Source organism: Heptranchias perlo, chromosome 2 (genome assembly GCF_035084215.1).
Source record: "Heptranchias perlo isolate sHepPer1 chromosome 2, sHepPer1.hap1, whole genome shotgun sequence".
Classification (NCBI taxonomy): domain Eukaryota; kingdom Metazoa; phylum Chordata; class Chondrichthyes; order Hexanchiformes; family Hexanchidae; genus Heptranchias; species Heptranchias perlo.
Window position 1 is genome coordinate 83,074,321 of NC_090326.1, and position 27,955 is coordinate 83,102,275.

The window sequence follows — 27,955 nt, forward strand, 5'->3', positions numbered from 1 at the left end:
TCTAGTTTTGGAGGATGGACTTTGGCACGCTGTATTGTCTGTGCACCTAAATGACAGATTATTAGATGGGGTACAGAGAGCAATTGGAAATGTAATGAATAGAATATGAACACTCTCCATATATGTTTCCTGATGCTCACGTTTTTGGAGTAGAGGCAGCAAGAGTTTAATAGAAATCCAAGAAACTCATATTTGTTTAGATTAGCTTATTTTTCGGGAGGGAGAAGAGAAACGTTTATCAGGCAAGCGTATAAAATAAACTAAACAAAATATAAGTGGGTCAAACAAAGGCGGATTATATTTTAATGCAGACAAGTATGAAGCATTGCATATAGGATGGGAAAATGGGCAACATATGTGCTTCATGAATAATGTTGCAATAGCTCAGGATGAAGATGAAAGAGACTTGGGAGTCAGACCCCGTGCTCAACATGTCCAGCCAGTGTAGAGTAGCAATCACAAAGCCAATAGAATTTTGAACTCAAACAGTAAAATACAAGTCAGAGGTTTGGTCAGACCATACCTTGAATACTGTGTCCCATTCTTGTCCCTAAGGAACACGGGAGACATATTCAAGTGCTGGATCCAGGAAGGAAATCTCTCGTGTCGGGGCTCTGAATTATGAGAGGTGATCTCCTAAAGATGTGTTAGTAAATAGTATGGAAAAGGTTAATCTGGATTGCTACTTTAAATTACATTGGGAGTAGGTCAAGGGGACACGTGTTCAAACTAGTATATGGTAACTTTACGATGTATGACTGATATCAGGATTTTTTTGTGCAAGGAGTGATCAACATTTGAAATAGTCTTCCTATCAGAATGGTGGAGCCAAAAGCTCAGGCATCATTTAACAAATGACTAGATGCAGCAATGGGGATAAATTAAGATGGGCTGAATGGCCTTCCTCACCTGTGAGTAATCTGTGATCACGGACTGCAGCGGTTCAAGAAGGCGGCTCATCACCACCTTCTCAAGGGCAATTAGGGATGTGCAATAAATGCCGGCCTCGCCAGCGATGCCCACATCCCATGAACAAATAAAGAAAAAAATTGAGCAAGGTGCAAAGAATAATTTTTGCTTTAGTTCAGATGGCAGAGAAAAAACCTTCCAGGGAGAAAAATGTGGGATTGCTCTAAACTTGTTTAATCCGCTTTAATTATGGATGTAATATAATCTGTTCTAATCCCATGAGGAAGAGTTTTGCAAGTTTCTCTTTGCTCTCTGTACCCCAGAGTAAATGAAAAGATGCCTGCTAAGCCCTGCCTACTCTGTTGTTCTTATGTTGGCAAACCTACAGGGAGGGACGGGGGGAGGGGAGAGGGGGGAGACGGACGGACGGGGGTGGGGGGGGGGGAGGGGGGAGACGGACTGACGGAGGGAGAGGGGGAGACAGAGGCGCAATGGATTCTTTTCCCCACAACTACCTGTTGCTTACAAATCGAGCACGTGGGTTTTCCATTCGTGTCCACAAAGAAAAACAAAATGAATTTCATAATTCATGTGAGTGTTCTGGTAACTTACCTAATTGACACCAAATGTGTTCTGGTTTTAAAAACTGCACAGTTTGATGATGAGTTCAAAAGTTCCTGTGAAGACTACCATCAAGAGCTTAAAAAAAAATATTTTTAAAATTTTTAGACAAACTTTTTATTTTTCAAATTTTTGATCAGCAAGTGAGTGAAAGGACATGAGGAAAGGGCGGGAAAGTGGAGTTGAAGTAAAAATCAGATCAGCCATGATCTCATTAAATGGCGGAGCAGGCTCGAGGGGCCGAATGGCCTACTCCTGCTCCTATCTCTTATGGCTGTATGGTCTTTTGCTTTTGAAAAAAGCTAGATTTTCTTTTGTAACAAAGGTACTGAAGCTGGTAGTAATTGTTTTTCTCAATTGAATCGATTCCGTGGGTTTGGATGAGGCAAAATAACTTAATTTAAATTAAAATATTGAATTGTTAGATTTATCATCCCCTAAAGTAAAGTAAATGGTGGAAATAAAAGGATGGACACATCTGCCTCTCCAAGATTTATGGATTTGTATCATTAAAATCCCATCCACTGGGACAGTCTCCCCCTCCAACCCCATCTTTCAATCGTTCCCCTTTGTTAGACGATATACCACGGTCATGATGTCATAATTGTGTAGTTGTAACAAAATCACTGATAAATCAGCATTTTTCTTTCAAACCTGAGTGCAACTCCAGCATTCTATTAATTATCGAGGTTTCAATCTCTCTCCCTCTTTTTTTCTCTTTCTTTCTCTCTCTCTTTTTTCTCTCTTTCTTTTTTGCTCTCTCTCAGGCTCTCTCTCCCCCTCTCAGGCTCTCTCTCGCACTCACTCTCATGCTCTCTCGTACCCCCTCTCCTCCTTCTGTCTTTCGGGCTCTGTCTGTATGTCTTTCGGGGGCTCGCTCTCTCTGTCGGCCCCTCTTTTCCCCCCCCCCCCCCCCCCCACAGTCTATCAAGCTTCTCTGCCATTCAGTAAGATAATGGATGATCTTATACCTCAACTCCACTTTCCCACCCTATCCCCATATCCCTCGATTCCTTTAGTATCCAAAAATCTTATCGATCTCAGTCTTGAATATACTTAATGAGGGAGCATCCACAACCCTTTGGGGTAGAGAACTCCAAAGATTCACAACCCTCTGAGTGAAGAAATTCCTCCTCATCTCAGTCTTAAATGGCTGACCCGTTAACTTGAGTCTATGACCCCTAGTTCTAGACTCTCCAGCCAGGGGAAACAGACTCTCAGCATCTATCCTGTCAAACCTTCTTAGAATCTTGAATGTTTCAATGAGATCACCTCTCTCTCTTTCTTCTAAACTCCAGAGAGTATAGGCCCACTGTACTCAATCTCTCATCATTGGACAACCCTCTCATCCCAGGAATTAATTTAGTGAACCTTTGTTGCACCCCTTCTATGGCAAGTATATCCTTCCTTAGATAAGGAGACCAAAACTGTACACAGTCCTCCAGGTGTGGTCTCACTGGAGCCCTATATAATTGCAGCAAGACCTCCTTACTCTTATACTCCAACCCCCTTGCAATAAAGGCTAACCTACCATTTGCCTTCCTAATTGCTTGCTATACCTGCATGTTAACTTTCTGTGATTCGTGTACAAGGACACCAAAATTCCTCTGACTACCAACATTTCTTAGTCTCTTACCTTTTTAAAAAAAAATTCTGCTTTTCTATTCTTCCTACCAAAGTGGATAATTTCATATTTCCCCACTTTATACTCCATCTGTCGCTCACTTAATCTGTCTATATCCATTTGCCACCTCTTTACGTCCTCCTCACAGCTTACTTTCCCACATAGCTTTGTCTTGTCAGCAAACTTGGATACATTACACTCTGTCCCCTCATCTAAGTCATTGATATACATTGTAAATAGTTGAAGCCAAAGCACTCATCCTTGTAGCACCCCACTAGTTAAAATCTGCTAACCTGAAAATGACCTGTTTATTCCTACTCTTTGTTTTCTGCCCATTAGCCAATCCTCAATCCATGCTAATATATTACCGCCAATCCAATGAGCCCTAATCTTGTATAACAACCTCTTGTGTGGCACCTGAGTGAATGCCTTTTGAAAATCCAAGCATAGTACATCCACTGGTTTCCCCCTTATCGACCCTGCTAATTACACCCTCATAAAACTCTAATAGATTTGTCAAACACGATTTCCCTTTCATAAAACTGTGTTGACTCTGCCTAATCATATTATGATTTTCTAAATGCCCTGTTACTACGACCTTAATAATTGATTCTAGCATTTTCCCTACTATTGATACCAGGCTTAACTGGCCTATCATTCCTTGTTTTCTCTCCTTTCTTGAATAGTGGGGTTACATTTGCTACCTTCCAATCCACGGGGACCGTCTGGAATTGTGGGAATTCTGGAAGGTCAAACCAATGCATCCACTCTCTCAGCAGCCACCTCTTTTAAAACCCTAGGATGTAGGCCATCTGGTCATGGGGATTTGTCGGCTTTTAGTCCTATTAATTTCTCCAATACTTTTTCTTTACTAATCTTAATTACTTTAAGTTACTCATTCTCATTAGACCCTTGGTTCCCCACTATTTCCAGTATGTTTTTTGTGTCTTTTACTGAGAAAATATTTGTTTATCTGTCTTCAAACGTTTCTGCCATCTCTGCCTTATTCCCTGTTAAAATTTCTCCTATCTCTGACTCTAAGGCACCCACGTTTACTTTTACTATTTTTTTCCTTTTTACATACTTGTAGAAGTGCTCTCAATCTCTTTTTTAGTTCTTGCTAGTTTATTCTCGTATTCAATTTTCTTCCTCTTTACCAATTTCTTGGTCATCTTTTGCTGATTTCTAAAACCCCTCCCAATCCTCAGACTTATTACTCTTTTTGGCAACATTGTAAGCCTCTTTTAATCTAATATGATCCTTAACTTCTTTAGTTAGCCACGGTTGGATCACTTTTCCCGTGGAATTTTTATTCCTCAAGGGAATGAATGTTTGTTGAGAATTGTGAATTATTTCTTTAAATGTTCGCCATTGCTTATCCTACCGTCATATCATTTAATCTAATTTCCCAATCTGGTTGGAGGCATTCCTGGAGGTTTGATCGCATGATGTTCTGAACACATGACATCTGACCATGCGATGCCTGACCACGTGACGTCTGATCACTTAACTTCTACAAATGTTATTGCATTTATCTTATAAAGGTTGGGTCCCCTGTATTTGAGTATCTTTGCTTGTGGTTTCGCGCCAGCAGCTGTTTTGAGAGAAATTCCAAGAACCAGAAGGTGACCCATGAGCAGGTGAAGAGGGGAAACCAAGAAATTGCAGCATGGGAGCTTTGCCCACAAATCTGGCGCTCTCTTGTAACTCTCAGATCATTTTGTATTCCTCCTTTTCAAATATTTATCCCCTTCCCTTTTATATTAAATTTTAATCTCTACCTCAATAGCCACATGTGATGAAGGATCCCATGGTCTAATAGCCCTCAGTTCAAGAACCTTCCTTCTCCTTTTCCCCCTTTGTTCTTCCAGTGAGAATCCTGTGTTTCGTTCCCTAGTTCCCCATTTGCCCACCAGTGGAAACAACCATAAAGTCCCCAGGTTTCACCCACCCCTTTACTGGCTGCTCCCCTCTCGGCGCTGCTCAGACTCGCCATGCTGTTGCTGCTGCTCCCGGCTCTGCAGGAAATTGAGAGCCCCCATCTCCCGATCCCTCTTCCCAAGTCTCCCCTTCTCGAGCCCCTAGTTTTTGTCCATTTTCCCCCAGCCCAACCCAACCACAACCTTTCCGCTCCATTTGTCTCTCCTCAGTTGGTCTTGTTTCCGGTCACCCTGTAGTGAGTGCTGGCTCTCTGTGCCAGCGGGTGATGATGCCACAGAGCGGGGTGGAGTGAGGGGGATGGTGGGAGTTGCTGCTGCAGTGTGAAATTTAAAAGGCGCAATTCTCTCTGGCTGTTTGAAACAGTGTCCAGGAGATTCATGTCCTGTTTCAGAAGACTCTGAAGCACACTGGGCTAGATGAAACTGTTCCGGGGGCTGAATTCAGGCCACGGGCTGTACATTTGACCACCCCCTCTTTCTTCCTTCCCCCACCCAATTAGAGCTATCAATATATAGCACCCTGCCAGACCTTTCTCAATTAAGAAACTGTCCGTGCTTCAGACTGAGCGAAGATTCAGTCTGAGGACTAACTTTGCCTATTAAGCTAGGTAGCAGAGCCCTAGCAGGGAGAAAATAACTACCCTTTTGACCCCCACCATCCATTGAATGAGCGACTGCATTTCTATTAGTAGATGAGGGAATCAGGGCTTTTAAAAAAAATTATGGCTCCTTATTTCATGAGGCTTGCGCAAGGAAGATGTTGAAGAGGTATATGCCTCCACCCTCCCTCAAATTTAGATGAGTGATTTTCTTGGGATAAACTTAGGACGTGCAGACGGAGATCTATTGACCAGAGAAGAGTTTGCTTACTGGGCTGTTGATCAAAAAAAAAAGTTGCATCAGGCTGGGGAGGTGTTTAGTCGCCAAAAACATAGATGATTTTTAACCAATCCTGGACTTAAGGATTGAAATCCTTCAATTGGAATTAGGATAGACATCCTTTCACCAGTCACAAATTATGTCGCAGGAAGACAAGCTTGCTACAGTTGACTGAATAGGATGGTGTAGCTGGAATGTCACTTTGCCACAGTTGAGCTAAAGGATGTATCCTTCCATATTGGCATCACAAGATGGAACAGAACCATCAGCATTCTAGCAGTCACTTTATGCATACCTTTATAGTTAGACTGACTAGTTATTCAGAGGTATAAAGTATGATTCTACAGTAGGGATACCCAACATGTGGCAAACCAAATGTGCTGTCTGTAATGTATAGCTTTGTATACGGCAGTACTGGGCATTGTTTTGAGAAGTGCATGGCAATAATTTAGTAATTTTTTGTGTGCTAAAATACCTATGTTCAATAAAGATAAGCCATGCTGATCCTTTGAGTTGATGTAAAAGTGTAAAAATGATTTGTATGTCTTTATGGAAATAAAATTAGATCATCTGTAATAATTTATGATTCAGATTTTGCTCAAATGAAATTGCTACTTGAATGCAGGAATTCTGAAAATCTATGCTTCCTGTTTTTGTAGGGGTTTTGCAGTCACACTACTTTTTGGGAAAACAAACTCTGAGAAATACCTTGAAAAGTGTGAGCACTCTTTCCTTCCTGCAGCACCAACTGGAGTCCCCAAAGTAAGTTGACTTACTTCATTTGAACTAGATTTTTTTTTAGCTAATCTAGCCTTGTGGTTCTCCCTCCTTCCTCTTCCCCCCCCCCCCCCCCCACTCCCACATTTCTTCTCTTCATTAAACTGCCTCTGCCATCTGTCTGTTCAATCCACTAACCTGCCTAAGTTCTACTGCAGTTTCTTGCATTCTTTCTCACAGTTTGCCGATCCCAAATCCAATGTGCTGGCTCCTAGTGAAGTGAGGAACTAAGCAGCTGCTTTCACTTCACTGGGGACTGAATTCAGTGTGCTGAATGGAGCCACATTACAATGTACGTTGCGGAGTAGATGAGTTTTTTTTTGTGTCTCATGTTAGGGGCGCAGAATAACATGGGGTTGACATGTGAAAGTAGTTGTGTAACACACAAAAATTGAAACTAAGAGATAGTGGCATGGTGCTGGCCACAAAACGGTTCAGACACAAGTATTCATAGTATCATAATAGGTACAGCACAAGAGGCGGCCATTTGGCCCCTCTTGCCTCTTTGAAAGAGCTGTCCAGTTAGTCCCATTCCCCATAGCTCTGTAAATTTTTCCCTTCAAGTACTTATCTAATTCCCTTTTGAAAGTTATTATTGAATCAGCTTCCACCACCCTTTCAAACTGTGCATTCCAGATCATTACAACTAGCTGCATTAAAAAAAAATTCCCCATGTCGCCTCTGGCTCTTCTGATTACCTTAAATCTGTCCTCTCTGGTTACTGACCCTTCTGCCACTGGAAACAGTTTCTCCTTATTTACACTATCAAAACCGTTCATGATCTTGAAAACCTCTATCAAATGTCCCCTTAACCTTCTCTGTACTAAGGAGAACAATCCCAGCATCTCCAGTCTTTCCCCATAACTGAAGTCCCTCATCCCTGGCACCATTCTAGTAATTCTCTTCTGCACCCTCTCTAAGGCCTTGACATCCTTAAGTGTAGTGCTCAGAATTGAACACCGTACTCCAGCTGAGGCCTAACCAGTGTTTTTTAAAGGTTTAGCATAACTTTCTTGCTTTTGTACTCTATGCCTCTATTTATATAGCCAAGGATCCCATATTCTTTTTAACAGCCTTCTCAACTTGTCCTGCCACCTTCAAAGATTTGTGAATGTGTAACCCCATGTCTCTCTGTTCTTGCATCCCCTTCAAAACTGTACCATTTAGTTTATATTACCTTCCCTCATTCTTCCTACGAAAATGCATCACTTTACACTTCTCTGCGTTAAATTTCATCTGCCATGTCTGCCCACTTCACCAGTCTGTCTATGTCCGCCTGAAGTCTGTTACTATCCTCACTGTTCATTACATTTCTGAGTTTTGTGTCATCTGCAGACTTTGAAATTATACCCTCTATGCCCAAGTGCAGGGCATTAATATATATCAAAGAGCGGTGGTCCTAATACTGGCCCCTGAGGATTACCACTGAATACTTCCCTCCAGTCTGAAAAACAACTGTTCATCACTACTTTCTGCTTTCTGTCCCCTATTTTTGGAGTATTTGTGGTGTGATATATCTTGGGGTGTTTTTGCACTCTGTTATTGCAAAGTAGCTTCTGCTTTGCAGTGATGTTGAAGTTGCAGTTTAGGTCCGGTTTTGACTTTGCATTTAATGCTGGAGAGAAGCAGTGTGAAATTCCTTGGAGGAGACTTGGAGGAGTCTTACGGTTCTTTAAAATAACACATGGCGTATAACTTCAATGTGCTGTCAGCAAGTTTTTAAAAAGACGCTCTGGAGATCCCTTGGAAACCCTGGGTACTTTTAAAAAAATCTATTTGGAGTTGAGACAACTGGAAACACTCAGCAGGCCAATCAGCATCTGTGGAGAGAAAAGACATGTTAATGTTTAAGATGTAGATCCCTTCCTCAGATCTGGAAATGGGGTGCTGCCTTGCTGAGACACTTACTGCTACTCCTAGTCTAAGACTGATTGTTTGCACATTGATAATGTAACTTTGTTCAGTGCAGGAGATGGTATGTTATACTATCCAGCTGGCAGGATATTTCCCAGACCATGCAGGAAACTTGGAAAAAGCACAGTTGAAGCTTTACCTTCTAGTTACAATTAACAAATTGGAATCACTGCACAGCTTCTTGAACTCCCTAGGTGACTCTGCTTTCATCTTTTTTAATCTATTTGAGTAATGGACTAGAGATAGAAATTGAACTTGCTTTTTAAAGAGCACCTGCACCTAATCTTCTGTAGTATGGTTTTTTGCCAGTTTTTTATATTTTACAAATGCCAAAGAAAGCAAATTTCTGTGGCAGCATGCTTTTTTTGGTTGAAAGTTGAATTCTGAATGTTCCGTTCTGTTCAGGCTTTAGAAGAAATGAAACGAGAAAGTAGACCAATAAAGATTGACCGGCGACTGACTGGTTCCAATATAATTGATGAGCCTCTACAACAGGTGAGTAGCAAAAAAAACAAAATATTGTTACTGATTTTTTTGAGTGTAACTGTCCCATTACCCTACCTTATGCGCACCTCCCTTGAACAACCACCTCAACTCTAAAGTGACAGAATTTTGATCTCAAGCCTTGGGGTATAGAAACAAAATATTAAAATTTGTTCCTGTTGTATTAAATGGTTCAGTGCAGTAGCACTCAGTCAAGCTGAAGATTTCTTTAAGCTGGTTAAGTTCCATGGTTGACTGCATTGATTCAATGCCGTGCATGATGACCCCTCATATTTAAAAGAATTATCTCTCGAATGTGGGTATTTCTAGCATTTATTGCCTGTCCTTAGTTGCCCTTGAGGTAGTGGTGAGCCGCCGCCTTGAACCGCTGCAGTCCGTGTGGTGTTAGGTAGGAAGTTGCAGGATTTTGACCCAGCAACGATGGAAATATATCGCTGTTCCTTCAAGTCGGGATTGTTTGACTTGGAAGGGAACTTGGAGGTGATGGTGTTCCCGTACACTTGCTGCTTTTGTCCTTCTAGCTGGTGGAGGTCGTGAGTTTGGCAGGTGCTATCAAAGAATCTTTGGTGAGTTGCTGCAGTGCATTCTGTGGATAGCACACACTGCATTCACGGCGCACCGGTGGTGGGGGGGTCTGGATGTTTAAGGTGGTGGATGGGCTGCCGGTCAAGCGGACTGCTTTGTCCTGCTTGAGTGTTGCATCTGCACCCATCCAGGCAAGTGGAGATTAATCTGTCATGCTCCCGACTTGTGTCCTGTAGGTGTTAGAGAGGCTTTAGGGAGTAAGGAGATGAGTTTATAGGCAAGACCCAACTCCCTACGACTGCAAGAATATCTTCACTAGCCCAAATATCTAGATAAGCTTTCGGTATCATGTACAGGCTAATGAAAGGGTGATAGTACTATCCCACACATTTGAAGTCTACTTATGTTTTACACCCTTTGGTGTAAAACATGTCTGGTTTTCTGAATACTTTGGGTTATTTGCAGTTTTCAGAAGTGTTTCTGCTATTTTACAAAATTCCTTTGTTCTCTTTCCGGTAGACCTATAATTATCCTGATCCATGTGTGTTTTTGTTATATGAAACAATGCTGACATGTAGACTGTAGATTAGAATGAAGTATTTACAGCTTGAACCTTTTTGCTTGAACTTTTCTAAGCACATCAAGTATGATGGGGCCATAAAAGATCAAGATAAATGGGCATGTTCTATATATTTTTCACCTTTCCTTTTTCAGGTCATCCAGTTTGCACTAAGGGACTATATCCAGTACTGGTATTATACTCTAAGTGATGATGAATCTTTTTTACTCGAAGTCAGACAAACTATACAAAATGCACTTGTTCAGTTTGCTACCAGGTGAGTTGAATTCACTTGACTCTGCAGTACAGCACAAAAGCAACTGCAGAGTAGTAAACAGTCCTGCTATGTTCAAATTTTTGATGTTGAACATTTAAATAAGATTAAAAATAACTTAACCATAATTAACCAAGCATAAACAGTTATAGAATATTCTTGAGCTAAAATTGGGAACTAAGCTAGAAAGTTCCTCCTTTCAAGAAAGCTTGGTCCTTTCAAGGTGGTCAATTTATAAAATTTAAAAAAAAATTATGTGGTGTATGTTGGAAAATCTGTATTACAACCGATGTGTGATATTAAATTTCAACAGTAAACTGTCTTCATTGAGATGTTTTTGAGGATCCAGTAGATTATAGAAAATCTGACCCAATTTGTAGAATCAAATTATATTGGGCCAGATTTTGCTGTGAGCGATGAATGGCGACCAAACGGTTTGTTAGACTTGCACTTCCCCATAGACTTTCTATGTGCTTTTGCACTGCAAATTCCTCTAAATTAGAGAGCCATAAAGCGCAGTGTCCTCTACAGGGCATCTGGGACCTGTGTGAACAGGGCAAGCAACTGTTTATCACCTTAACCAATCAGATTGAAGCATAGTTAATAACAGCGTGGTGTCAGAAAAGGGAAGTGTAAGTTAGAATAGTGAATTCAATATCGAATCAGGTACAGAAAGCAAAATAGATAGGGTAAGAAAGATTGAATTAAGAGCCAGAAATAAGAGGCAGAAAGAATAAGTTAAAGTGCCAGATAGGTTGTTTGGCAGTAATTAAGACTTGCCACGCCATTAAAAGCGTACTTAGACTTCCAGTGACTTGACTGAACTTTTATTGGCAAGATTAGTCCGTATCTATCAGGTTCACGCTGTTCTATACGTTTGAATGGGGAGCCAGACAGCGAGATGCCGTATTCGCGCAGCTTTCGGAGGAGCATTATACCCAGTACAGCAACCTCCAGATTTCTGCGTTCAACTGCGCATGTGCGATGGCCAAAAGTTGCTTTCCAATTTGCACATGAATAACGGTGAGTGCTGTTAGCCTCACTGTTATTTTTGCAGCAAAATCTGGCCCATAGTATCAGATCCTCGTGAAGTAGTAATTTCAAACTATTATCCAACAATTTGTCGTCTTTCTGCTAAGTACTCATATGGTTCCTAAGTTACCACTTTAATGATTTTTGTAGCCTACAGAAAATGATTTTTGAAAATGTATTTGAATTAGTACTTTACTAGTGATGGGTTAAATAAGAAAATCAATGTTTTGATAGCCTCAACCTTCTAAGATGCATATATACAAAGCATTTGTAACGAGCTCATTACATTTGCGGCTCTTGTGGTAGTTGAGAACTACGTCGTGATAGCTATCTTAGGAATCTCGTTAACCCCTAATGTTGAAGACAAGTTAAAAGTTCCAGGTTTAGAATATTCAGCAAGGTCAGAGTAGACAGGAAAAGAAGTGAAGTAGCTTTAATTACCTGGGAGGTATAGGAGGCATATCCATTTGTACAGTTTAAACTATCTAATAAGTTAGTCTGGTTGGGAGTATATAATGCAAGCAGAACAAAGATAACTAGGGGTTTGCTATAGATCACCAGATTGAAACAAAAAGGAAGCGCATTACTCTATGAAGTGATAAGAAAAGGAAGTGCAAATAGAAGGATCACACTGATGGGGATTTTATCCAACTTAATATAAAATGGAAATGCCAAGCAGTCTAGAATCAGAACTAGTAAATGTAATGCATGACTTCTGTCTGTCCCAAGTGTGTTAGAAGTACCTAATGAAGTAAGTCACGTATTGAGTTGTTGATGGCAATAAACCAATACTCTTACAACTTTAAAAGGACCAGCTTCAAGGGAATAAGGCAAGAACTAAACAGTGATTTGGGAGGGGGTAGTACTGAAGAAAATCTCAGTTGAGGAAAAATGGAGTCTGTTTAGGGACTTATGAATGCAGGATAAATATGTATCAAGGGAGAACCCAGTAAGTGCAGCTAAAAAATCATGATCCCAAATAGATTAACAAGACAATTCAAAGTGAAACTGACAGGAAAAACAAACCCCTAAAAAGCTTCTAATGAGAAAGGTGAGTGAAAATGGTGGACAAACTAAAGAAAAAAGAAAGAACTTGCATTTATATAGTGCCTTTCACAACCTCAGGATATCCCAAAGCGCTTTATAGCCAATGAAGCACTTTTGAAGTGTAGTCACTGTTGTAATGTAGGAAACACAGCAGCCAATTTGCACACAGCAAGATCCCACAAACAGCAATGTGATAATGACCAGATCATTTTTTTTAAGTGATGTTGGTTGAGGGATAAATGTTGGCCAGGACACCAGAGAGAACTCCCCTGCTCTTTGAAATAGTGCCTTGGGATCTACTAATAGTTAGCACAGTAATTGATTAATTCCAGGAACTATTGACTAGAGGAGATGCTTACAGCATACCACTTACCATAGAACTAGAACTAGAATTAATCACTTGATATCACTTGAATGGAGGTCTTAAACGAGTCAAAACCAATAAATCCCCAGCGAAAAATTGTGTATACCGGAGGGTGCTAAATAAGACTAGGGACAAGGTCTTGAGTGCTGGCAATCATCATAAGGGACTTATTGAATACAAGGAAGGCTCCACGACATTGGAAACCAGTCAATGCGGCACCTATTTTTAAACAGGCAACAGAACAAACTCTGGTAACTCCAAACCCATTAGCCTTGCTTTTATAACTGGTACAATAATGGAATTATCATTAATGATCAATTTGAAGATTAAATGAAAATAACCTAGTAAATAACAGCCAACATGGGTTCTGAAGTGGCTGGCTGATCTCCTTGAGAATTTTGAGGAGATAACATTACAAATGGATACTTGAAAGCCCAATGATACCTGGACTTCAAGAAAGCCTTTAATGTCCTACTTGAAAGACGAAGTGGATAAGAAATTGGCTGAAAGAGAGGAGGCTGTGGGTACTAGCTAGAAGACCAATGTCAGGCTGGCAACATGTATTAAGTGGATACTCTGATTGATGCTGACACCTCCACTGCTTCTGACATGCATAAACCATCGACAAGGCAGATTATAAATTATGCGAGCAATTGTGTCTGAAGCAACCAGGAAACCAAAGAGGGACCCAATGTGAGCTTGGCTTAGTTGGTAGTGCACTTGTCTGAGAGTCGGAAGATCGTTGGTTCTAGCATTAGTCCAGGATTTGAGCACATATCGAGATTGAGCCTTGCATACATAGGAAATGTTGCCTGTCAGTGCTGCCATTTTTGGATGAGACATTAAATGGAGACCCTACTTGCATATTCAGGTGATGTTAAAGATCTTATGGCAGTCTTTGAAGAAGTTTATGAAGTTCTCCCAGTATCCTGGCCAATGTTCCTCCCTCGATAACCCCCAAAAAATATAGATTAACTGGTTATTCTTCATCTTGCCATTTGCCCACCATCTCTGCACTGTTTTCTTGTATCATAAACAGTGACTGCACTTCAAAGCAGTTCATCACATGTTAAGCACTTTGGGACATTTCTGAGAGGGACGATGAGGTGTGTAAATAAAAGTCCTTGAGTTAACTTTGCAGGAAGGCAAAATTATGACAGACGAAATTCATTATGGATAACTGCAAGGTATTTCTGTCCCTGGCCCGTCAGTCAGTTGACCCCCCCCCCCCCCCCCCCCGACCCTTCAGTGAGTCGACCCGTTTCCCCCGTCCCCGTCCCCGTCCCCGTCCCCGACCGTTACAATTGAATTTGCTTCCAACACCTTTTCAGGCAATGCAGTCCAGATCATAACAAGCTGCAGCGTTTTTTTTTAAAAAATTCTTATCTTCATCTCTCTCGTTCTTTTGCCTATTATCTTAAATCTGTGTCCTCTGGTTGCCGACCCACCTGCCAGTGGAAACAGATTCTCTTTATTTACTCTTATCAAAACTCCTCATGACTATGTAAATATCTTGATCAGAGCACTTAGTCATAATAAAGAACTGGCATGAGTGTTAGTAAAATTCTTAACAGGAGAATTACTAAATGTAAAGACCATTTCTGGTTTCATTATAGAACCTGCATATCGTTATTTCAGTTTTGAAAAATGTGCACTATGATTTCATGTTTTTGATTACTTCCCCTATTGTGACTAATAACAGGTCAAAGGAGGTAGACTGGCAACCATACTTTACTACGCGATTAGTAGATGACTTTGCCACACATCTTCGTGTATTCAGAAAAGCTCAACAAAGGATAGAAGAAGCCAGACCAAAAAAAGGTATGGAATAGTTATCAAGCTGACTGTTGTTTATTTGGGTATCTTTTCTAACCCTGTGTCACTTTGGGATACTGTGCTTATTCTTCCTATGTGCAGTGACAACCTGTGGCAGAGCCTGGGAGCAGCACCCAGCTATCTTCCTGGGATGAAGCTGGGGCTGCATTTATGTCCAGGTGTAGGGGCCCCACCAGCAGTTCAGGTCCTGTCAGATGGGGTGGATGTGCTTTGCTGCACAATTACGTGGAACATTGCAAGAGGTCAGAGACACCAAGCACAGGGGTTGCACATCTCTCAGGCAGGTTTTCACATAGCATGTTGGCTCCTGGAGTATGGGAGGATCAGATGGTGCACTTAATAGTGAGCAGCACATGGTCTTTGCAAGTAAACTATAGGTCGCACTCACAAAGGACCTACCTAAGCGCGGGGGGGGGGGGGAAGATATGTCATGGTTTGGGATTCTATAGTTATTTTTTCCACAGAAAAAGCTTGAACATAAGTGATTTTAATGTTTTTTGAGCAGAAGCAGGCCTGAAAGTTGGTAGCGTCCCCAGATGGAGCCATGCTGGTTTGCCCATCTATAGACAAGCTGATTGAATTGGGGGTTTTGCATTTGTTTTACACAGCTCCTAAATAACAGCCTGTTCATTAGCAATGTCTGCTCATTTAGGACACATATAGCTCCTTGGTATTGACAGATTTCTTTGATCTCTGCTAGTTTTTGAAGGGAGGCTTCTTAAGACACTGATTTGGTCCCGATCACAAAGGAGTTTCATTGTTATACTCCCAGGTCCTGCTAGCGTGCAGGCAGATATACAGCAGAGGGAATCATTTTCCATTTTAAAGAAATGCAGGCAACCAGACTGCTTAAGGGAGCGACTGATATTATAAATTGGATAGCCAAGTGGTGAAGGATAGAATACTAGAGCCTGGCCTTCAGTTGCTTCCAAGCCTTTATTCACACAGCTCAACATTACACACCCTCCTATAAATGGATACGCGAGTCCCCAGTTGATACCCACTACTTAAATACAATTAACACTAATTGATATGTCACATAGATACAATTAACAACTGATACCACACAACGCGAGTCGATACCTGTGGCAGACCCAAACATGTAACCCCTTGGTCTAGTTTTTTCGGCTTCTTTATTTTAGGTTGCTTTATCGGCGAGACCCAACTACCTATGACTGCAAACATATCTTCACTAACCCAAATAGCTAGATAAGCTTTCAGAATCATGTCCAGGCTAATGAACAGAAGAAATTTTCTGTTAATTACATCGAGTCTACAGCACAGAAACAAGCTATTCAGCCCAACTTGTCTATGCTGGCGTTTATGCTTCACACTGGCCTCCACCCTCCCCTCTTTATCTAACCTTATCAGCATTTATTTCTATTCCTTTCTCCCTCGTGCTTATCTAGCTTCCCCTTAAATGTATCTATTATTTGCCTCAACTACTCTTTGTGGTAGCATGTTCCACATTTTTACCACTCTTTGGGTAAAGAAGTTTCTCCTGAGTTCCCTATTGGATTTATTAGTGACTATCTTATATTTATGACCTCTGGTTTTGGACACCCCCCACAAGTGGAAACATTTTCTCTGTGTCTACCCCATCAAACCCAATCATTAGCTTAAAGACCTTTTATCAGGTCACCCCTCAGCCTTCTCTTTTCTAGAGAAAAGAGCCTCAGCCTGTTCAGCCTTTCCTGATAAGTGTATCCTCTCGGGCATATCACTTTATGCCTCCACAGAATTTTCCTCCCATTTACAAAACGTCTAAATCATCAGACCTTGTTTCAGACTATGACTATCAAACAAATGCATTTATCAATACATAAATAAGTGAATAAATGACTGACAGTACAATTTCTAGTGAAAATATATATATCTAAACAAATGTTGACAACCTCTATACTGTTAAATTAGTAACTTACTATTCTTTTCAGTTAGCGTTTGATATATACAGTGATCCTTTCATTGTATTTTTCACAGTAGGAGCTGTATTCGTCTGATCTAACTCTTAAACTAGTGCTCCAGAACCAGCTGCCCCTCTAGCAAAGCTGTTCCAGTACAGCTACAACACTGGCATCTACCCGACAATGTGGAAAATTGCCCAGGTATGTCCTGTCCACAAAAAGCAGGACAAATCCAATCCGGCCAATTACCAGCCCATCAGTCTACTCTCAATCATCAGCAAAGTGATGGAAGGTGTCGACGACAGTGCTATCAAGCGGCACTTACTCACCAATAACCTGCTCACCGATGCTCAGTTTGGGTTCCGCCAGGACCACTCTGCTCCAGACCTCATTACAGCCTTGGTCCAAACATGGACAAAAGAGCTGAATACCAGAGGAGAGGTGAGAGTGACTGGCCTTGACATCAAGGCAGCATTTGACCGAGTGTGGCACCAAGGAGCCCTAGTAAAATTGAAGTCAATGGGAATCAGGGGGAAAACCCTCCAGTGGCTGGAGTCATACCTAGCACAAAGGAAGATGGTAGTGGTTGTTGGAGGCCAATCATCTCAGCCCCTGGGCATTGCTGCAGGAGTTCCTCAGGGCAGTGTCCTAGGCCCAACCATCTTCAACTGCTTCATCAATGACCTTCCCTCCATCATAAAGTCAGAAATGGGTATGTTCGCTGATGATTGCACAGTGTTCAGTTCCATTCGCAACCCCTCAAATAATGAAGCAGTCCGAGCCTGCATGCAGCAAGACCTGGACAACATCCAGGCTTGGGCTGATAAGTGGCAAGTAACATTCGCGCCAGATAAGTGCCAGGCAATGACCATCTCCAACAAGAGAGCGTCTAACCACCTCCCCTTGACATTCAACGGCATTACCATCGCCGAATCCCCCACCATCAACATCCTGGGGGTCACCATTGACTAGAAACTTAACTGGACCAGCCATATAAATACTGTGGCTAAAGAGCAGGTCAGAGGCTGGGTATTCTGCGGCGAGTGACTCACCTCCTGACTCCCCAAAGCCTTTCCACCATCTACAAGGCCCAAGTCAGGAGTGTGATGGAATATTCTCCACTTGCCTGGATGAGTGCAGCTCCAACAACACTCAAGAAGCTCAACACCATCCAAGATAAAGCAGCCCGCTTGATTGGCACCCCATCCACCACCCTAAACATTCACTCCCTTCACCACCGGCGCACAGTGGCTGCAGTGTGTACCACCCACAGGATGCACTGCAGCAACTCGCCAAGGCTTCTTCGACAGCACCTCCCAAACCCGCGACCTCTACCACCTAGAAGGACAAGAGCAGCAGGCACATGGGAACAACACCACCTGCACGTTCCCCTCTAAGTCACACACCATCCCGACTTGGAAATATATCGCCGTTCCTTCATCGTCGCTGAGTCAAAATCCTGGAACTCCCTTCCTAACAGCACTGTGGGAGAACAGTCACCACACGGACTGCAGCGGTTCAAGAAGGCTGCTCACCACCACCTTCTCGAGGGCAATTAGGGATGGGCAATAAATGCCGGCCTCGCCAGCGACGCCCACATCCCATGAACGAATAAAAAAAATAAAGCTTCTAACACAGTTGTCCTTGATTTGACCAATTCAACTTAAATATCCCTGAACAAGTAGCCAGGGCTCCTTGGAATTCAATAACTAACAACTCAATTGAAAAATAAGCTGTCTGTCATATACATAACTGAACCAGTCACATAGCATTGTTAACGTTTGAATTATGTAGCTTGTTTCCTCTTCATTGTAACCTAGGAAACAATAGATCAAAATCGCAACATTTGTGTTGATTTAAACTGGCAACATGGAATTTACCTGCTCCTGACTTTTAAACTTATTTATTGACTATCCCTTCAAATTCAGTCCCTCCAAGTCAAAACTGAACAAAAGAATTTCACTTTGTCATGACCAGATTTTTTTTTTACAGAATAATCCATTTAACTTCCCAGTTGCTAAGAAAAGACAACACAGCACATGGCATGATTTGAACCTGGGAGTTTCCCATCTAGTATGATTCAGCAGCACAGCAAAAATAGTGCATTTATCTGTTTAATCCATTTAGAACATATGAAACGTGACCGTGTAAATTGTTTAATTGTACTATGGCGGTATAGAGCAAAGGAATGATCAAATAATGCTATAGTAGTATAGACCAATGAGTAATCTACTTCAGTTGTGTTGCAACAAATGTTTCAAGGCAATGATTCTGTGCAGCCTATTGTACAAGTTATCACATTCCCTGTGCTTGTAATGTGTTGGTAGCATTCATGCACCACAAGTGTAAGATTCTCTGCAGCATGATTTCTGTGTCTTGGCAAGAGTTACTAAGTTCTTGGTCTGCTAACTGACAATACAAATGTGCTCAGAAATACAGCTGCCATGGCAGTTTCTCACCCAAGCAGGCTCAGAATAAGAGGAAAACTTTATAATAGTATTGATTTCAATGTTGCAATATCTGAAGTGACTGGGTAATTATCTGCCTAGCCCCACCAGCCAGAGAAGTAGCCCAGCCGTCACTCCTGTGTGCAATGCCATAGGAGATCAGCTAGTATATGTATTTTTTAAAACTAATCGATACCACTGATCGTTCTATACTAACACTATACGTACTGGTAGCAAACTTGTCGCCTGTAGATAATTGCTAACTTATCCATTATTTTCCACTTTCACAACAAAATTTCATGGTACCTAGTGATCTGAGTGCTTAATGGAAGATGTACAATAGCTCGATTTTGCAGCAGCGGTAATATATTTGGACTAGGGAGCAGATACCATATTACAGAATGGGAGTCATAGACGGGTAATTGACCCACCAGTTGGTCTTGCCAGGTGTTTTGCCTTTCTTTCAGCATTTCAAGTTGTGGGCTCACTTTATTTTGCTGTGTGGTTTTGCTGAATGCTCGTTTCCTTGAAGAATGAATAATGTGTTTTTTTTTTAAAACTAGCACGTGACCTCTCAAATTAATTGAAATCTGGCAATCATAATTTCTGACGCATGCTTGTTTAGTTGAATGACTCCATAGAAAGGATCCTTGTGATAGTTAATCCTCTTGATTTGTCATTGAGTTTTTTGTCTTTAAGCAGGTTTGTCTTAGTAGAATTTAAAGTGCAAACAAAGCCATACATTTCTCCCTGGGGGAGGGGGGATCGGGGAAAGGGAGGGAGAGAATAGAGAGGGAGATGTGAGTTAAAGCAATACGCAAATGCAGTCTTTGGTGGCACCTAGTGCAGCCAACCTCCCTGGAGTTAAGTCATTGCATGTTAATTCCGTCAGAAACTTTCTCCTGGCTTTAAAATGTTAGATGTATCCAGATGCATTTTAGTAGCAAACAGTTGTTCTTGGTACCAAACTATTGCATGTGTCAGGTGTCAGAAGCAAACGCAAGACCCATCATTGTTTGAAGGTTTTAATTCACACTCTGACCTGAAAAGGAAATTAATTGGTGTTAAATTACTTGCCTGCTTGGAGAGGGAGGGGAGAAAGGGAACTCCTTCTTGGGTAGTATAAGTGCAGCTGGCTTTCTCTCTTTAGTGTGTCATCTGACTTTGCATGAATTATTGTGTTTTATTCCTGCAAAATCCTTGGCACGAGCTTTCATTGCTATGTAGACAGATGGCAGAATCATTGACCTGTAGTCTGTACCTAGCTATTGTGAAGCTGAGCAGATAACTGAACAATTTCTATTCTCTTCCCTCGCCCCGATAACTTAATAACAAAAAATATGTTTTTTCCCCTTTTTGGGGAAATGTCATTCCATTGCTTGTTACTTCCCCAGCTGGAACATATGGGGCAACCCACAACCTGATTGTTGTTTTCCAGTTTATGTTCTTAGTTTTAAGTATATTCAAATTTTATATACTTAATGAGTGCACTAATTCTACCTGGTGTAAGAATGCAACTCTTCCAAATTGAAAAAACAAAAACAGAAAAAGCTGGAAATACTCAGCAGGTCAGGCAGCATCTGTAGAGAAACCAAAGTCATTGTTTCAGGTGTATCCTATAAAATACATTTCTTTGATGCAGACTTTGAATATTTTAGATACTTTCATGCTGCATCACAGTAACTAGATTTCTTTGTTTTTCTTGGTCCTATATTTTACTTTTAACTAATCTCATCAATCAAAAACTCTGCTGGAAAAAGTCCCCTTTTAAAAAAAAAAGTGCATTAAAGTAATTGCAATGCTATAATGGATTTCAATATATCAATTGGAGCAATGATTCTGTCATTTCAGATGCCTCGGAAGAATTTGTTGACACTTTTTTTGAGGTTGAAGTGGAAATGGAGAAAGAAGTCTGCCGTGACCTGGTTTGCACTTCAACTAAAGATGAAGAAGGTTTGTTTTATTTTTCAGCTTTACTTTTGTTTTTAGCCTTTCTATTATAAAGGATCACCAGGTAGATAGGAAGCGGAAAGCTATTTTGCATATGTTGGCGTATCCAACCAGAACAAATCTACAGTTTCTCTCTTCCCTGGCCTCCTGCACCCCACAATCACAGCCTCCAACTGTTTCTTAAATGATTCTAGGGTTTCTGCCTCCATTATACTCTCTGGAAATCCATTCCATGTCTTGACCATTATTTGTATCAAAAAGAGCTTTCTGATGTCAATCTTAAATTTACCTTTTACCTTTCACCGTGTAACTTAAGCTTGTGGTCAGGATTTAGCTGTTCAAAGTCTATTACAATTTTATATACTTCTATGAAGACCCCTCTTGGTTGCATTTTAATGTAAATTTTTGCGATCTTTTCTCGTAACTCAATACTCTGTTAGGGGTTACCTCTGTGGGTGTTCTCTGCAGCACCTGCATGTTTTGAATGCTTCCCTCATGTCAGTGACCAAACCAGGAAATGGTACTCAAGATGCATTCTGACCAAAATACTCTTTACAGTTTCAACAGTTCTCTGACTTATACGCTCCTGATTTTAGCTGTGGTTTCGGTGGAGTCTGGTAAATCGACTTTTAACAAAATCAATGTTGTACATGTGGTCTTTGATAAAGCAAATTGGCAGCTTTTTAAAAGCAAAATAAGCTATGCAAAATCTTTATTTAACCCACTAGATTAAAAACTACTGCAAGTTCCTGGTGGTGACAGCAATGCACTGTGAGCTAGGAGGAAGCCCAAAACAATAATAAAGTACAGCTTACCATTATGGGTACAGTATTACAAGACAGGATACAAATTCAGCAAAAAAAATTGTAAAATGCTTACAATAAAATCAAATAATTTCAATTATTCAAGCCAGCGAAAAACAATAATGTGCCATGATTGCAAATATATTGAATAAAAATCTTGCACTTCAAAACTACAGATATATGAATTTCTAATTTCAGTATGTTGCTCAGATGCCTCATGAAAATGCATCACAGACTGTACTCTTGTATTTCCTGCTCCAGAATATCCACCGCACAATAAACCAGCTTTCAAGAAAAAGGTTTTGCTATTTTCCACTCTAATTTGGTCTTTTCTTTACTTATGCAAGCTTCTATTGAAAAATTTTGAAATAAAACTTAAGACGTACAAATTATTTGTCCATTTTCACGTGGGAGCAAGACCCTCCGTTAACCAATTTTTGAAAGTCAATAAATTAGGACTTTGCCCTTGTTTGCAGAATTCCTATACGGCATTAATCATTTTCTGAAACCGGATAATTGCAGGAATCATTTGGCATAGTGGTACAGCTTGCCATTAGTGCCCAGTATAAATTCCCCAAAGCCAATCTCTACCTCAGACTGCTACTGGGGTCAGTTTTTGAGATACCTTCCCTTCATCTGCATTTAATGTAAAAAGAAAAAGCACAGTTCATGCGAATAAACCATGCTCAATATTTGCAAATTTCTTTTAAAACTAATGTAAAAAAAGCTTCTTGTATTCTTTTAGTACCTTGTATTCAATGTGTGAAGCCTGTTTGTCTTGACAAACTGAGAGAATTTGAAGCCTTTTTGCATATCGCACATGCTGTAATTTTACTTAAAGTAACTAGCTAGTAACTTATTTGTGTGAGTAACGATTTTTATAATTTTTTGAATTATTCAATCAGTTTAAAATCAGTTTTAAAAAAAAAAAAAATCACCTTTCAACTCGCAGTGAAAGTTGCAGTAGCCTGCATGCATATGTTGTGAAGAAGCCATTATCTCAAATGAGTAGATCCAATGAGCAGTGGGCTGGGTCCTCTGGAATTTCAAGGCCGTCAATGCTCATCCATGCACCAGGGTATAGAATGGCTGAGTACAGAGGCATGACCAAAATGTGTGGTGGATAGTGCCCTCAGCAATGGTCTGATGCAGGTGAAATTTGTAGAGCTCATGTGGAACACTCCCTATAACACATGTGCCTGAAACATTTATTGGACATATCCCAATGTAAATAAGTGATGATAAGCCTTCATCTTGAATTGGGGAAATACTGCCTGGGGCCTGCTTTTGGAGACTTACCTGACACAGCATTCCCACTCCTCCCTCCCTTCCCCCCCCCCCCCCCCCCCCCCCCCAGAAAGTAAAGCAGCGTAGAAGGGGAAATAGAATACAACAGTTACCACCCATAGACATCAAGAACAGTGGCCATAGATAACTTGGCCACTAACAGGCAAGGTCGCCATGTTTTCCAGCCCACTGAACCACAGGGACCAAAAACAAACGGGTTACTTCAACACTTATCCCACTGCATGATCTATGGATAAAATGTGAATGAAAAACACTTCCATCTGATTTTTTAAAGTTCCATTTTGAACAGATTGTCCAGAGTACTCATTTGCGAAAATCTGTTTGATCTTATGGATTTTCAAAGTGTTACAGTTCAGAATTTTTCCAATGCTTTTTTTAAACTTGTCGTCTTAGTTTCCTGCTTCTGTATTGTGTCAAATAGGGCCAGCTTTAACAACTAACCTATAGTTCCAATAAATTGATCACTGGAGAATGGCCATCCTGCACTCCTGTTCCCTGTGAAAGGTAGAAAATACCACCATGTCAGACCAGTATATACTGGCTAAAACTACTTGGTCAGATTTAAAGGTGAATTATACATGGAAATAAAATATCAACATATTGAATCTGCATAATACTTAAAACGATAATGCAATCAGTCGACGGATTAAAACATGATAAATAACAAGACTTTTGGGCAAAACAGTCAGTTTGTTTCTTGGTAAATTTTCCAGTTGTAGTTCTATAACGAATGCTTCCAAAGCTAGAATTGTCAATCATCCCACAAGCCAGTGGCAAAAAGTATGGAACGGTATTCTAAGGAGCAGGTGCTCACACATTTTTGGATTCAAATAAGCTGTTGGTTTTTGGACCATATACAATTCAGATTGCAGGCAGAAGAAAACTCCTGTACCCTGACTAATGTTCAAGTCAATCAAACTGGTCTGGTCCTATGGACAACTAGTCTGCAAATCTTAATTTTGAAATTTGGTAGGAAAGACAGTTTCTGTTTTAACTTGAGCTATTTAAATATTATGAAATGGAATAGGAACAGGAGTAGGCCATTCAGCCCCTCGTGCCTGCTCCGCATTTGATAAGATCATGGCTGACCTGTGATCTAGCTCCATATACCTGCCTTTGGCCCGTATCCCTTTGGTCGCCAAAAAGCTATCTATCTCACAATTAAATTTAGCAATTGAGCTAGTATCAATTGCCGCTTGTGGAAGAGAGTTCCAAACTTCTACCACCCTTTGTGTGTAGAAATGTTTTCTAATCTCGCTCCTGAAAGGTCTGGCTCTAATTTTTAGACTGTGCCCCCTACTCCTAGAATCGCCAACCAGCGGAAATAGTTTCTCTCTATCCACCCTATCTGTTCCCCTTAATATCTTTTAAACTTCGATCAGAACTCCCCTTAACCTTCTAAACTCCAGAGAATACATCCCCAATTTGTGTGATCTCTCCTCGTAACTTAACCCTTGAAGTCCGTGTATCATTCTAGTAAACCTACGCTGTACTCCCTCCAAGGCCAATATGTCCTTCTGAAGGTGCGGTGCCCGGAACTGCTCACCGTACTCCAGGTACGGTCTAACCAGGGTTTTGTGTAGCTGCAGCATAACTTCTGCCCCCTTGTACTCTAGTCCTCTAGATATAAAGGCCAGCATTCTATTAGCCTACCTTTCACAAATCCATGCTGGCTCTCTCTGATTAACTGAAAATTCTCAGTGTTCAGTCACCCTATCCTTAATTATAGACTCCAGTAATTTTCCCCACAACAGATGTTAGGCTAACTGGTCTATAATTCCCCGGTTTCCCCCTCCTTTCTTAAAAAGCGGAGTGACATGTGCAATTTTCCAATCTAGAGGGACAGCTCTTGAATCTAGAGAACTTTGAAAGATTATAGTTAGGGCATCTGCAATGTGCTCACCTACTTCCTTTAAAACCCTGGGATGAAAACCATCTGGCCCTGGGGATTTGTCACTCTTTAGTGCTATTATTTTCTTCATTGCTGTTGCTTTACTTATGTTAATTTTATTGAGTCCCTGTCCCCGATTCAATATCAGTTTTCTTGGGATTTCCGGCATGCTATCCTCTTTTTCGACTGTAAATACTGACGCAAAATAATTGTTCAACATGTCCGCTATTTCTCCATTGTCAACGACAATATCCCCACTTTCAGTTTTTAAGGGACCAACACTGCTCCTGACCACCCTCTTTTTTTCTAATATAACTATTAAAGTTCTTCGTATTGGTTTTGATATCCCTTGCAAGTTTCTTTTCATACTCTCTTTTTGTAGCTCTTACTATCTGTTTTGTGACCCTTTGTTGATCTTTGTATCTTTCCCATTCGCCAGGATCTGTGCCATTTTTTGCCTTTTTGTATGCCCTTTCCTTATGTCTTATACTGTCCCTTATCTCTTTTTAGTTGTCCATGGCTGCTTTTTTTTGGCAAGTAGAGTTCTTGCCCCTCAGGGGTATAAACCGGTTCTGTATCTCGTTAAATGTTTCTTTAAACATTTCCCACTGATGATCAGCCGTTTTACCCATCAACAGATTTGCCCAGTTTGCTATGGACAGTCTCTCTCATCCCATTGAAGTCGGCCTTACCCAAGTCTAGAATCTTAGCAGCTGATTCACTGTTTCCCTTTCAAACATTACATTGAACTCGATCATGTTTGATCGCTATTGGATAGATGTTCACGCACAGTTAAGCCGTTAACTAAATCTGGTTCATTACTCATTACTAAATCTAGTATGGCTTGCCCCCTTTGTTGCCTCTAGGACATACTGCTGTAGGAAACTATCCCGGACACACTCAAGAAATTCACTACCTTTCTGACAGTTGTTAGCCTGCTTTTCCCAATCCATGTGAAGATTAAAGTCTCCCATTAAGACCACTATGCCTTTGTTACACACAGGGATCCCTATTTATTTCCTTCCTTCCTTCCTTTCAACCCTGCCTTCCCTCTGTTTTTCACTTCTCTTTCTCTCTTTCCTCTAGCCTGGGTCTATTCCACTTAGCACTGTCATAGCCATGTTCAGTACAGCACAGGTTGAGGTCGTTCGGCCCATCATGCCTGTGCCAGCTCATTGAAAGAGTTATCCAATTAGTCCCATTCCCCTGCTCTTCCCCCATAGCCCTATAAATTTTTTCCCTTCAAGTATTTATCTAATTCCCTTTTGAAAGTTACTATTGAATCTGTTTCTACCACCCTTTCAGACAGTGCATTCCAGATTATGCGTTTAAAATTTAGTTTCCTCATGTCGCCTCTGGCTCTTTTGTCGATCACCTTAAATCTGTGTCCTCTGGTTACTGACCCTTATAGAATCATAACGGCACAGAAGGAGGCCATTCGGCCCATCGAGCCTGCGCCGGCTCTCTGCAAGAGGAATCCAGCTAGCCCCACTCACCAGCTCTTTTCCTGTAGCCCTGCAGATTTTTCTCCTTCAGGTACCTATCTAATTCCTTTGAAAGCCACAGTTGACCCTGCTTCCACCACCCTTTCAGGCATTGCATTCCGGATCCTAACCACTCGCTGGGTAAAAAACATTTTCCTCGTGTCGACAATGGTTCTTTTGCCAATCACCTCAAACCTGTGTCCTCTGGTTCGCGAACCTTCCGTCAGTGGGAACAGTTTTTCTTTATTTGCTTTGTCTAGAGCCTTCATGACTTTGAACACCTCTATCAAGTCTCCTCTCAACCTTCTCTGCTCTATGGAGAACAACCCCAGCTTTTCCAGTCTATCCACGTAACTGAGGTCCCTCATCCCTGGAACCATTCTAGTCAATCTTTTCTGCACCCTCTCAGACCTTCACATCTTTCCTAAAGTGCGGCGCCCAGAATTGGACACAATACTCCAGTTGTGGCCGAACCAGTGTTCTATAAAGGTTCAACATAACATCCTCGCTTTTCTACTCTATGCCTTTATTTAAAAAGCCCAGGATCCCGTATGCGTAGAATAGAATCACAGAAAGGTTACAGCATGGAAGGAGGCCATTCGGCCCATCGAGTGCGCTGGCTGTATGCAAGAGCGATCCAGCTAGTCCCACTCACCCGCCCTATCCCCGTAGCCCTGCAAATTTTTTCCGAAGTGCTTTTTTAACTGCTTTCTCAACCTATCCTGCCACCTTCAAGGACCTGTATACATATACCCCCAGGTCTCTCTGTTCATGCACCCCCTTTAGAGTTGTGCCCTTTAATTTATACTGCCTCTCCTCTTTCTTCTTACCAAAATGTATCACTTCGCACTTCTCAGCATTAAATTTCATCTGCTATGTGTCCGCCCATTCTACCAGCTTGTCAATGTCCTCTTAAAGACTATCACTATCCTCCTCACTGTTTACTACACTTCCAAGTTTTGTGTCATCTGCATATTTTGAAATTGTGCCCTGTACACCCAAGTCCAAGTCATTAATATACATCAAGAAAAGCAGTGGTCGCAGTTCAGACCCGCGGGGAACACCACTGCATACCTTCCTCCAGTCTGAAAAACAGCCATTTGCCACTACCCTATGTTTCCTATTACTTAGCCAATTTCATGTTGCCACTGCGCCGTATATTCCGTGGGCTTCAATTTTATTGACACGCCTATTTTGCTTTCTGGAAGTCCATATACATATCAACCGCATTGCCCTCATCAACCCTTTCTGTTACCTCATCAAAAAACTCAATCAAGTTAGTCAAACACGATTTGGCTTTAACAAATCCATGCTAGCATTTCCTTATTAATCCACAATTGTCCAAGCGACTATTAATTTTGTC

The 27,955-nt window shown here is 41.2% G+C and overlaps 1 protein-coding gene across 2 annotated transcripts in view; it reads left to right on the plus strand.

The window, feature by feature from the left end:
• The window catches only part of snx13 (sorting nexin 13), a 163,300-nt gene that overhangs the window by 58,737 nt on the left and 76,608 nt on the right, over nt 1–27,955 (plus strand). For both annotated transcript variants that reach the window (XM_068003768.1, XM_068003774.1), the window contains exons 3-7: nt 6,633–6,735; nt 9,070–9,159; nt 10,408–10,529; nt 14,672–14,790; nt 21,008–21,109. In XM_068003768.1, the coding sequence (XP_067859869.1) occupies nt 6,633–6,735; nt 9,070–9,159; nt 10,408–10,529; nt 14,672–14,790; nt 21,008–21,109 (536 nt within the window). The remainder of the gene's footprint in view (nt 1–6,632; nt 6,736–9,069; nt 9,160–10,407; nt 10,530–14,671; nt 14,791–21,007; nt 21,110–27,955) is intronic.